The 13,090-nt window shown below is 40.5% G+C and overlaps 2 protein-coding genes across 2 annotated transcripts; both read left to right on the top strand.

The window, feature by feature from the left end:
• Positions 1-1,509: 1,509 nt before the first annotated feature.
• LOC110141380 (KRAB domain-containing protein 5-like) lies at positions 1,510-5,482 on the top strand. Its single transcript, XM_070451551.1, has 3 exons — positions 1,510-1,525; positions 4,041-4,211; positions 4,687-5,482. Exons 1-3 carry the CDS (start codon positions 1,510-1,512, stop codon positions 4,887-4,889), a joined length of 390 nt encoding a protein of 129 aa, XP_070307652.1. The 3' UTR covers positions 4,890-5,482.
• Positions 5,483-7,330: 1,848 nt separating this feature from the next.
• On the top strand, positions 7,331-10,663 carry LOC139029630 (zinc finger protein ZFP2-like). Its single transcript, XM_070451549.1, is given in 3 exon segments — positions 7,331-7,351; positions 7,675-9,246; positions 9,248-10,663. Coding segments are annotated over 3 exon segments (1,791 nt in total). The 3' UTR covers positions 9,446-10,663.
• Positions 10,664-13,090: the final 2,427 nt, after the last annotated feature.

Raw genomic sequence — 13,090 nt, 5'->3', positions numbered from 1 at the left:
TTATAAAGGTCTGAAGCCCAATTACTGCCTCTTTCTGTGTCTGGCTCTTGCCTTGACCTCCCTAAGAAATTCCTTCCCTAAATCCTACCCCACAGAGAAGTCTCAGGTGTGCTGAGTTTAAGGGCTCGACCTCAGGGCTCCTGAATGTGGGTCGTGAGGGAGAAACATCAGAACAAACAGGGAACTTGCTGAAGACTGATTTCATGGCCCCACTTCAGACCTGCAAATTCATGACTTCTTAGAGTGGGGACCTGACCTCAAGGGATTATATACACTGAACTGGCTCAGAAAGAATCTTTATCCAAGTGGTTTCCACCTGGTTTCCTATCAGGATCACATGACCAGTGTTAAGCGATAGCCTCCCTGGTGCCCTCCCTACGGATTTCTTTGTTGGTCCTGTGGGAGCATCAGTGTGTTTTGTAGGAAGTGCTCTAGGGACTTCTAAGGGGAGGCCTGGGTTAAGGACGTGGCTTCTGGTCCATTTTTGAGAGATGAGGCCGGGCTTCAGTCTGAGGAGAGGCAGCAGCATTGGTCTAGCTGGATTTGGACCAGGGAAGTCAGTCAGCTCACATGGTCTGTGTGAGCAGAGGGTTAGGAGCTCTCTATGGGGAGAGAACAATCAAGAAGTAAGTCCACAGGCTGGTCTCCAGGTAGGAAGTGATTGTTCCTGAATCTCTCCTGAGACAGGACAGGAGAGGTGGGTCTTTTCAGCTTTTCAAGGTCCTTTCTGTCTGTAGGTGAGGTGGTTGCAGGTTAAAGAGCTGTGCGGATGCCTTTGAAGGTATTTTCTCAAGATGCAGAGGTGTGTTTGCTATGTAACATCCCCAGAGAAGATGCAGAGCAGGAGGAAGAAGAGGAGGAAATTTCAGCTTCTCAGGTACATGTCCTGTCCCAGGTCTGGGGCTGTGTCTGCTTTTCCTCCTGAAATGCCTGGACTGAGAGAACCTACAAACCTTTAATTCTCTACTCATATTTTTTTGGCCTGGGATGTTTGTTTTCAACTATTTACTTTTCCCTACAATAGTGAAGACCAGCTCTTCTCCCTGATGTCCCAGAGCCTTTTCTCCATTGTCTGTATCCCAGCTTTCTATAGAAAATGAATTCTCAAAGTGAATTAGTGACTTTCAACTGGTGAATATATTCCCTTTGTGAGAGATCAACACGGAGAGGCACTGGTATCCAAGATTCCCACTGGGATGTGGTTTGGTGTTGGGCTCTTAGGGAAGTAGAGGAAATGCAGTGATGAGTTTACATCTGGATGCAACTTCAGCTCTTCAGAACAGAAAGAAAATGCAGTTATAAGTAGAGTGAACTCAGTGATCTAGAATTTTTCAGAAAATTTTGAAACAACATATAATAGTGTAATGTCTATATTATTAAAATGACTCACTCTTAAAATATACTCATAGGATACAGAACAGGGGAGGTATATATGAAGTGAAATTTTTAGAAACTGACATTTTTCAGGGTCAATTCAGGTCACTGCTACCATTTATCCCATTACACTACATGTTACCTCACTCAGGTACTGTGAGATTCCAGCACTATGATGTTCACATTTTTTTTCTCTTTATCTTTAATAGAGATTTCGGATGATTTAGTGAGGGACATGTGTAAGCCACCAGTTATGGTAGACATCCATACCTTCTTAGTTTATCTTTGCTTTGACTGATGAACACACCTGTGTTTAGCAGGGATATTGGATTTTGGGAGTGGAGGTTTCCTTACCCAGGTCCGCTAATTTCCGTCACACCCCACCCTCATGTCTCAGACATAATCGTATCACCTCTTTTTATTTTCCAAAGCACTTACAATAATCAGATGCCTAATGTTTGTGCAACTGTGTTAAATTGAGCTAAAATATAGCTCAACACAATGATACAGATGTTGAAAGAAATAAAGGACTCTAATTTAGAGTCCTAATTTATTTCATATTGGTATGTGTGTTTGCACATTAGTGTATTTAAAAAATACAGATTATCATCCACAAAAAAATGGTAAGATTTAACCAGTGAAAAATCATCTTGATTTTATTGAATACTTTTTATCAATTATATAAATGTATAAAATTGTATATAGTTTCCATTTTAGTGTAGGTGTGTGCCTGAAAATGTTAACATTATTTGATTCATTTTTTGAGTATATTCTTGATGTTCTTCCCAATTACCTACACTGTGTACACATTTATTAGAGTTGTCTCTGTATATTTCTCTGTGTTCTTTTTATTTTTTTCTTTTTTGTACTATGAAAGTGTGATAACACATTTACAGGAGACATGTAAAACACAGAACAAAGTTACATATAGTTCCACTATATAATACATTTGTCTTTTTAAGTAGATAAATTAAGATTTTTAGTTGGAGTTTCAATATCAAGCTCTCCAAAGTTAATAGAATATTCATTCTAAAATGAATGGATTATGATTTATTAAAGCTTATTTAATTTAATTTCTAAAGTAGAAGGATACAGTTAGACCTGAAAAGCACCATGAACCAATTCAACATAATTAAGATTTATATAAATTGGGCACAACAGTAGGATACAAATTCTATTTTACTTCCAATAGCCTGTAAACTAGGAGACACTGGAACATATGTGCTAAGTCACTTCAGTTGTATCTGACTCTTTGTGACCCCATGGACTCTAGCCTACCAAGCTCTTCTATCTGTGGGATTCTGCATGCAAGAATACTGGAGTGGGTTGCCATTTTCTTCTCCAACTGGAACATATCTCCGTACATAAAACAAGGTACAAAAATTTCACGGTCTAAAGTTTTTGAAATCATAGAGTCTGTTCTCTTATCAATGTGGAATTGTCTTAGAACAAATATCAAAAGATGTTTTCAAGTGCAATGTGACATTTACCAAGAGAGATCCTTGACTTAGCCATTGAAAACCTCAATAAAGTTAGAAGACAGAAAAAAAAAAATGTGTTTTTTTAAAATAAATTCTAGTCCACATCAACTAAAGAAAACCCAAGCTCTACCATTTACTGAATACCTGACAAAATATTCTAAAATAAGTTGTGAAAGTGAAAGTGAAGTCACTCAGTCGTGTCCTACTCTCTGCGACCCCATGGACTCTAGCCTACCAGGCTTCTCAGTGCATGAAATTTTCCAAGCAAGAGTACTGGAGTGGGTTGCCATTTCCTTCTCCAGGGGATCTTCCCGACCCAGGGACTGAACCCAAGTCTCCCGTATTGCAGGCAGACGTTTTACCGCCTGAGCCACCAGGGAAGCCCTGGTGTTGTAGTGTTATAGCAATATTATTGATCTAAATTATTTATGTGGCTCATTCAAGACTATGTAAAAACTTTTAGAAAGATATATGGTATACACTAAATATCAACAGGACTGTTTTTATGTTTACTATTCTATTAAACCTGTAAAATCTGTAATACAAGTATAGTTCAGTATTAACTATGAATTCTTACCTGGCTGCTCAAGTCTTTGCAATCCCATGGACTATACAGTCCATGGAATTCTCCAGGCCAGGATACTGAAGTGGGTAGCTGTTCCCTGCTCCAGGGGATCTTCTCAAGCCAGGGGTCGAATCCAGGTCTCCCACATTGCAGGCAGATTCTTTACCAGCTGAGCCACCAGGGAAGCCCTACCTGGCTGTTCTACCTCTGTGCTACTCACAATGGCATTCATGAAGCCGAGATTAGTTAGAAATGAGCTTGTTACAGAAGAACAACTCTGGCCCCACTCCAGAGTTCCTGAATTAGAATCTCCTTTTTAAAAATATTCCCAGTTTGGAGAAAACTATTCCCAGTTTGGTTGATAGACAATTTATCCTGTATAACACAAGAACAATATTCTAAGTAAACATGCCTCTATAGATCACATCATACCATGGTTTTTCTCCCAGATGAAAAGGATCTCTACAGTGGTTTTGTGAATCATACACCATCTTCTTTTTTTCTGGAGTTAGAAATATGGTAGAGAATATTAGTGTAGAAAATTTTATTCTTGTGTAACACCAGACATTCTCCTGAATCAAAACCATTTCTCTTGCTGTTTCCATCTTGGGTCACATAAGGAAGTCTTCCCACGGCCACATGGCATCTGTACTTTGTATTTCAGGGACGGCTGACATTCCAGGATGTGGCCATAGACTTCACTCAAGAGGAGTGGGAATGCCTGGACCTCGGTCAGCGGGAATTGTACAGGGATGTGATGTTAGAGAACTACGGGAACCTGGCCTCCTTGGGTGAGGATAACTGCCTTCCAGAATCCCTTTTCCACCACTGGGTTTGGTTCCTTCATTTCTAGAATATCTCCTGGAATCTTCTGCTTCTTATAATAAGAGTTTCAGATCCCTGCTTTCTAGGGAAAGAATGGGAGTTTGTGAGATTAGAAAGACTTGCTGATGATTCTTTATTATTCCAACCTTCCTCTTTCTTGAGATAATCTGCCTCCTTCTGTCTATATTACTAGGAATTTTATAAGTTCAGTGGTATAAAATAGTTGTATCCTCGTCTCCACTACTTAGTTTTCCCTAATAGTACTAGACCAGAAGCTCAGGATCTGTTCTTTATGTTTTTGTTAGTGTTTATAGGTGCTTTCAATAAAGTATTTGGGGAAATCATTTTTCTAGGCTGTCTTAATATTCTACCACACCTTGTCTTCTCACCTGAGTACATATTGAGTTGTAAACTGATGAATCTCCTTTCTCTGATGAACAGGTCTTGTGGTCTCTAAGCCAGACCTGGTCACCTTTCTGGAGCAAATGAAGGATTCCAGGAATATAAGGAGAATGGAGACAACAGCCATATACCCAGGTAGGTGTGAATGGATGGAGCCTATGACTCAGGTGAGAGGTCCAAGGATCAGTGAGGAAGTCAGCCTTTGTCATGTGGTTTGGGAAGATCTGCTTCAGTGGAAATGATTTTGGAGAAGTCTGGGTTTATTTCTGTTGCTGTCATAGATGGCTATCACCTGCCCCATTCTGTCTCTCTAATCATTACTGAGTTCATCTCTAGGGATTACTTTTCTCACTCAATGAGAACTGAAATTCTCCCCTTGGCCTGTGACAACCTTCATGAGCTTGCTGCTCTTTCATTTCTTGGGGATCTTAGGAAAACTGTGTCCATTTCTGAGTAACTCTATCACACTGCTTTTAAAGTTTGTTTCTACATCTAGACAGAAGTGTTTGGGTGGAGTTGTAGACAAACTGCTAAAGTTCTAGAAATACTGGGGACAGACATTTGTTTTCTGCTTTAAAATTTCTAATCCACTGGAAACTACAAATATGGCCTTATAAATTTCATACACAAATAATTTCTTCACTGCATAAAGCCAAATCTCCCTAAAATGAGAAAATGCAAATCCCAGGTTTATGTCAAAGTTTCTCTTTTCTTTATATGAACTCATGTTAAATATCTTAAGAGTATTTGCCCCAATTCCTCAATGTTAAAATACTTTAATATATTCATTTAACTCAAAGAAGGTCAAAATAAATTGGCAGGAGAGCTTAGAACATTTTCTACCATATTTTTTTCTGGTTGTTTCTCACTATTAAGCTTTTTAGATTACGTGAAGAAATCTTTAAAAATATAATACACACACACACACACACACACACACACACACTTCTTTAGCTTTCCTCCTCACTTAGGTCTCCACAGAGCACTGAATAGAGCTCGCTGTATTCTTACCACATTTTTAAAGTCTCACTTCTTATTTAATTTCATAAGAACTACTACTTCTATTAAGTTTATCTTGTTTGTTATGAAGCATCCCAGGACTTTATCCTATACATCCTCACTTTCTGATTACTTCTATGCCAATATCGCTTATGATTTTTAGATTCAAACATTTAATAGAATATGCTCGGGTTAAAGAATTAATAGGCACCTAGTATTTGTGAAAATGTTTGGTATCTCAATTTAAGATTACTTAAAGCAGAAAGTAATCATTAGATTAACTATCTATTCTTAATTTAGTTGTTCTTGTAGGTTTTTTATCTGGGTCCTTTCTCTACAACAGATTTCTTTTTCATTCTTCATCTCATTTTGTGAAATTTTCTGTGCTTGTGGTTTCCTTTCTGCAGCCTGCAGGATCGTGTTAATAGTTCCTCTTGCTCCTGGTGTGTGCCCCCTGAGGGGCGAGTTTGGTCCAGGGGCTTGCGCCCTTACCCCCTTGATGGACTTTGGGTTGCTGTTACTGTGACCCGAGCCTGCCCTGGATATTGAGGGGAGCCTCCCCTTGGCTCTGCGGCTGTCACCGCCCTGTCTGTGGAGGGTCTGCTCCCTGGTTGGTGGAGTAGAAGCCCCCAGATCTGTTTCTTCGCTGGGATTCTGATCTGTGGTGGAGGCAGGTGGGATTGGAGCACACCCCCAGGAGAGAAGCCCCTGAGGACTGCTGCTCTGGGGCCGTTCCCCTCGGGGAGTGCTCTGTGCGTCACCTTCATGCCTTGTGCGAGCTCTCATGTGACCCTGGTTGGCACTGCGCTTGGCCCCACCTCAACCATGGGCATGCTGGCACATGGCCCTGGTGTCTCTCAGATGCTGTTTTCACCAGCTCACCAGCAGAGATCCACTGAAGTCAGGGCCCAGGATTGCATTCACGGAGCTGGACCCGCTGTGGAGCTGTGGGGGCAGCTCAGACTCTGGCCTGGTCCAGCTCCCTCAAGTACAAGCTCACAAAGCCGACAGCTGCTCAGCTACACCTATCAGGACTGTGGGAGTCCTTATTGTCTGATCAGGCTTTCTGCAGGTGCTGAGTTGACAAAGCCAATTGTGGGGGGAAAAATCGTGGTCTGTGCAGCTGTGAGATTTCACTTTTTCCTCCTTAGATGCGTGACCCTGGGGCTCAGCTGTGCTTTCCGCCCCTCAGTGCACTTGGGCCCCCCACAGGCGCCTGTTCCTAGGGCTACCGTGGAGCACAGGCGTCCTCCCTGGTGGGGAGGGCCATGGGGAGGAGGCGGCAGCTGGGGTCGTGAGATCACCCACCCCGGTCGGAGTGCCTGCTAGTGCCTGGCCAGGAGGGGCTGGCTAGGAGGAGACGGGCTGCAGTGGTGGTTCTTCCCTTCGGGCATCACTCAACAACGCTGCTCTGCTCTTTGGTGGTTCAGGCTTCCTCCACAAGCATCCCATTTGCAGAGCTCCTCCCTCCCTCCCGTCCCCTCAGGATGTCTCCTCACAGCCAACCGCAGTCCTCTGCCTGGGTCTGCTCTCCAGACCCCACATTTGAGCACCCAGCCCTTGTGTGCGATGGTGGACACCCTCTCAGGCTTGGGGGAGCAGGGCTGGGGTCAGGACCGTCTGCCGGGGTCTCACTCTGTCCTGCCTGCCTCTGACTGGTGCTGCCTTCTCTTCCCATCAGAGAATGAGGCTCCCTTCCGTCCCGGTGAGCTCCCCCCAGAGTTGCAGGCTCCACCCCACTTCCTCTCCTCTTCCCTTTCCTTCATTTTCTTTGGTCCCACCTGACTAACAGAATCTTCCTTGTTCTTTTAGGTGTCATGGTCCTCTGCTGGTGTTCAGTAGGAGCTCTGTGAGAATGATTCCATTTCTAGACGTATTCTTGATGCATTCGTGTAGAAAGATGAATTCCATGTCTTCCGAATCCTCTGTCATCTTGACTCCTTTCTTCTCTGTTTCATTCTTAATCTAGCTAAGGGTGTGTCAGTTTTATGTAAATTGTAAACTATATTCACTGAGAATAGTAAGTAGAATAACTTGTTATTTGCCCTTTCAGCTGCATCTTCTCTACACACGCAGTGTGTGATGCCAAGAAATCCAGGCTTCAAAGATTTATGTCCAATAGAAAATCAAAAATTATATGAAATATTTCACCTTGTAAATTTACCTTTAATGAAAGACTGGGAACATACGAGGGCATGTGAAGGGCAGAGAGGATGTTATGATGAACATAACCAAACTAGGACAGTTTCTCATAATGTAAACATTACTGCCAAGAGAAATCAAGGATGTGAATCAAACTGGGAAAAACACCCATTTAAGTCATTAACATCTGCAGAGAAGTGTATGTTTGTCAGCAAAGACCCACATCATTTTTTGACATATACATGTTCCATGAAAGGAACTGTGGAAAATCTGGAAAGTCATCTAATCTCTACTGCAGATAATCGTTCAAGCCACTCTGAATGCAGTATTCAATTAAACATACATTCAAATATGTCTGAAGACCAGAAATTTAAAAATGAGGGAAAAGATTCCCAGTGTAATCAACTTGAGGGATCCTTTAGCAAGGGTTCAGTATTCTTCAAACAACAGATATTTTTTCCCTTTTCCAAAATCTGCAATGTTGATAATAATGGGAGAGACTTTATTCAAACATCAATGATCAATGCATATGGGGATGTAGTTAATGCGGGACAACTTTTCATGTGTCATAAAATGATTAAGGCTTTACGCAAGAGCTCTACCCGCAATAATTACAAGAGTCTTTATGATGCAGTGAGAAAGTATTTATTCAATGAAACTGGACATAACGTTGACCAAGGCTCAAGTCTCATGCAACATCAGGGAAATCAATTTTTAGACAATGATTCTGGAAGTAATAAATGTAGGAATATCTTTTATCAAAGAGCAGATGTTTCTCTGTATAAAAGTGTGGCTATTGGAAAGAAGGCTTATAATTGTAGCAAATATAGTAAAGTTCCTTATCAGTCTTGTAAACTTATTCAACAGCAGAGTATTCAGAATGTGGAGAAACATTACAAGTGTAACACATGTGGGAAAATAGTCACTAAATCATTAAATCTAAGTAGCCAGAGGAAAATCCATACAGAAAGGAAGCCTTTCAAATGTACAGAGTGTGGCAAAGTCTCTATCTGTCCCTTGTGTCTTACTCAACATCAACAAACCCATACTGGGGAGAGACCTTATACATGTAAGGAATGTGGCAAAGGCTATACCTGTTGCTCAAATCTTACTCAACATCAGGTAATTCATACTGGAGCAAAGCCTCACAAATGTAGAGAATGTGGCAAAGCCTTTAATAGGTGTTCATATCTCGCTATGCATCAGCGAGTTCATACTGAGGATACTCTATACAAATGTAGAGAATGTGGCAAAGCCTTTATCTGTGGCTCACATCTTATTCAACATCAGCAACTTTATACTGAAAAGAAGCCTTATAAATGTACAGAATGTGACAAGTCTTTTAAGCAGGATGGAAGCCTAACTCAACATCAGATAATTCATACTGGGGAGAAGCAGTATAAATGGACAGACTGTGGCAAAGCTTTTAAACACAGCTCAAGTCTTACCCAACATCAGCGAAATCCATACTGGAGAGAAACCTTACAAATGTAAAGATTGTGGCAAAGCCTTTAATTGTAAATCACACCTTACTCAACATGAGCAAATTCATCCTACAAGGAAGGCTTATAAATGTACAGAATGTGGTAAAGCCTCTAATCAGAAGTCAAGTCTTTCTAGACATCAGATAATTCATACTTGGAGAGAAATCTCATAAATGTAAGGATTGTGGCAAAATCTAACCAAATTTCAAGCCTTACTCAACATCAGTGAATTCACATTCTGCAGAAATCATCCAGATGTAAAAAAATTGTGGCAAAGCCTTTACCCAAAGCTCAAGTGTTGGTCAACATCAGAGAATTCATCCTTCAGAGAAACTTAAAAACCTAAATATAAGGAAAGTGGCAAAGGCTTTAATCAGAGCTGTCACCTCACTCAACATCAGAGAACACATAATTGGAGAGAAACACTAGTAATGTGATAAGTGATAAAAGAGATTTTTCCTAAATACACACTTTAGAAAACATGAGCGTGTGTTTATACAAGAAAGATATGTGAATGATGTAAAAACAGATGTAGGAAAGTTCTTAATCAGTAATCAAATCTAAATAAGTATCAGAGAATGTGCACTAGAAAGCATTTCATCAGTTGCTCTTCTCTGCATTCACTCTAAAGGAGAATCACTGTATATGAACTTATGTTTTTGATGGTTGATGCCTCAAAGATAAGAGAAGCCCTTGTGTATTAGGTGGGTATGATTTATATTTATTCTTCATTAGAAGATTAAGGACACAGTAATGCAAAATGTACAGTGAACATCTAAATGGAGGCGTTCTGTCATGAAGTCAAACATCCCTGGAGGTCACCATGACGTCAGTGATCAGGGAAAGATTCTGTGTGTTAAAGTAAGACAGGTCTTTTCCAAGTTTTCACTAGTTATGTCACTTGTTTTTTAAGGATGAAACAATGACAGTTCACTGAAATCTTGGTATATCTTTATAGTATCACTGAAATCTTGATGTATCTCGATAATATCAACAGAAATATATCAACAATAACAGTTCACTGAAATCTTGATATATCTTTGTAATATCATCTTTATAATGTCAACAGAGTATTAGTTGACATGGCTGAAATAATGACATCTTCTCTGATACCCTAGAAAAGTACTGGACACCCTTCCTGGAAAAGTCATGTGATTAATGTAGGTTCCTGTTTATGAAACAATTAGCCTCCGTTCTGTACACCATAGAAATACTTTTCTCAGATCATTTTATCAAAGGAATGAATATCTTTCTCTATGCTTGTAATTGATTATTTTGATCAAGGATCCCACAGTGAACTGTAAAAGGTTTTATGTGAATTGTATGTGCTATTAATATACGTTAATTAATAAACTGAGTGGTTTTTAATGTTACAGTTGATGTGGAATGAAGTGTTAACCCGCCACCAACTTTAACCTCTCCCACCTTGTTTAAGGCTGCAGGGAAGAAATCGAGCATAAACTATTTGCTAGCACAGAGGGATGGCATCTATAGAAATTAGTTTCCTTACTGGCCTTAATCCTCAAATAATGTCACATATTTTCCATAATTTCTACAGTGTACCTTCCCCACCACCCTCAGTAACTGCTGGGATATTGTGACGGTTCTAATAAGAAGGATCACACAGAGCACTGTTGAGAGCTCCCCTGAGCTGCTCCATGCTGTTGCTGCCTCAGCATCTGTCTGGGGAGCAGGCAGCCTGCAGGTCCTTGAACTCACAGCAGCCAGTCCTGTGAGCACCTGCTCTAGGTGACCCCCTTCCTTGAGACCAGCAGTCTTGCTGAACCCCAGGGCCTACTTCACAGGCCTCCCTTCAATGAGCTCACCAGAATCCTGCTCCTCTGGTTTGAATGGACCCATCCACACTCAGCCTGGGGAGCCCACAGCACTTCACCCAGGGTCACTTAGAAAGGCCTGAACCCCAAGTACTGGAGCTTTCTCTGCCTGGTTCTAGCCTTGACCTCCCTCAGGGGGCCCTCAAGGCTTGCTGTTAATTCACACAAGACCTTGAGTAATAAACTCATCTGTATCAATTTCCATTGTACTTTTTTGTTGAACTGAGACTCTCCATTCCTGCTGGAGATTCCTTTTAACAAATGGAATTTGTTAAATTTAATTTGGAATTTAACAAATTTAAGAAAGTCACAAAAATATAATTAAAGCCATATTTATCAAAATCTGGAATCATATTTATACTATTTTATGCTATATATTTCTTTGCACATGTTCTTTGTCTCAACTAATGGAACACAGTATTTCATGGCTTTGACCTATACTGAATGCAAAATGTAAATATATGAAGTGTATTTTAAGAGTGTGAAACCTAAGAAGAAGAGCAGTGTGGGTATATGTGTTTATACACATGTCTTTTGCAGCATTCAGAAATGTTAAATCAAAACTGGTTATTTCATAACTTTTGATGAGTTGCTAATTAAAAACCTTAGAGTCATAAAGTAAATATAATTTGTTTACTTTTCATTGAATTCATTTCTCCCATATTTCATGAATCCTTGTTTTGAGATTCTTTCCATGCAGATCCTGTTTTGCTTGCTGGCCTGTTAATTATGAAAAATCTATTTTGTGGGTGTTTTTTTTGTTTTTTAGTTCAAAATTTATGAACTTTACTTATCTGCTGAAGGATTTTAAGAATAGCTTTTATTAAATTTCATGGAGGTCAGAAATTAGTTTCAAGATGAGATTAATTTCCCCATGAGCATATTAATTTGATTTTGTTTAATACATTCCATTCCTTCCTTCTTAATTTGAGAGGAACACTAAGAGAATCTTTTTTTTCTGATTGTTTCTTTCTTTTCTTATAATTGACTTCATCAGGGTTAAACAGTTTATTGTGACAATTGATCAGGAGAAAATCTGGAAACTTCATAAGTGATCGTGTTGCTTAGGCAATTGTAAGAAGTGAACAAACACAGTGAAGCTGATGGGTACATGATAGATTATCTGTAATTAAAAGAAAAATACTTCAGGGGCTTCCCTGGTGGCTCAGTGGTAAAGAGTCGGACATGACTGAGCAACTGAACAACAAAAACAAGGCAAAATACACAGGTTCGATCCCTGATCTGGGAAGATCCCTCATCAGTTCAGTTCAGTCGCTCAATTGTGTCTGACTCTTTGCGACCCCATGAACCGCAGCACACCAGGCCTCCCTGTCCATCACCAACTCCTGGAGTCCACCCAAACCCATGTCCATCGAATTGGTGATGCCATCCAACCATCTGTTGTTCCCTTCTCCTCCTGCCTTCAGTCTTTCCCAGCATCAGGGTCTTTTCAAATGAGTCAAATCTCTGCATCAGGTGGCCAAAGTATTGGAGTTTCAGCTTCAGCATCAGTCCTTCCAATGAACACCCAGGACTATCTCCTTTAGGATGGACTGGTTGCATCTCCTTGCAGTCCAAGGGACTCTCAAGCGTCCTCTCCAACACCACAGTTCAAAAGCAATAATTCTTCAGCACTCAGTTTTCCTTATGGTCCAACTCTCGCATCCATACATGACTACTGGAAAAACCATAGCTTTCACTAGACGGACCTTTGTTGGCAAAGTAATGTCTCTGCTTTTTAATACGCTGTCTAGATTGGTCACAGTTTTTCTTCCAAGGAGCAAACGTCTTTTAATTTTATGACTGCAGTCAGCATCTGCAGTGATTTTGGAGTCCAAGAAAATAAAGTCTGTCACTGTTTCCATTGCTTCCCATCTATTTGCCATGAAGTGATGGAACTGAATGCCACAATCTTAGTTTTTTGATTGTTGAGTTTTAAGCCAGCTTTTTCACTCTCCTCTTTCACTTTCATCAAGAGGCTCT

This window comes from Odocoileus virginianus, chromosome 20 (genome assembly GCF_023699985.2).
Source record: "Odocoileus virginianus isolate 20LAN1187 ecotype Illinois chromosome 20, Ovbor_1.2, whole genome shotgun sequence".
Lineage (NCBI taxonomy): Eukaryota > Metazoa > Chordata > Mammalia > Artiodactyla > Cervidae > Odocoileus > Odocoileus virginianus.
This window is presented reverse-complemented; position numbering and strand designations above follow the sequence as displayed.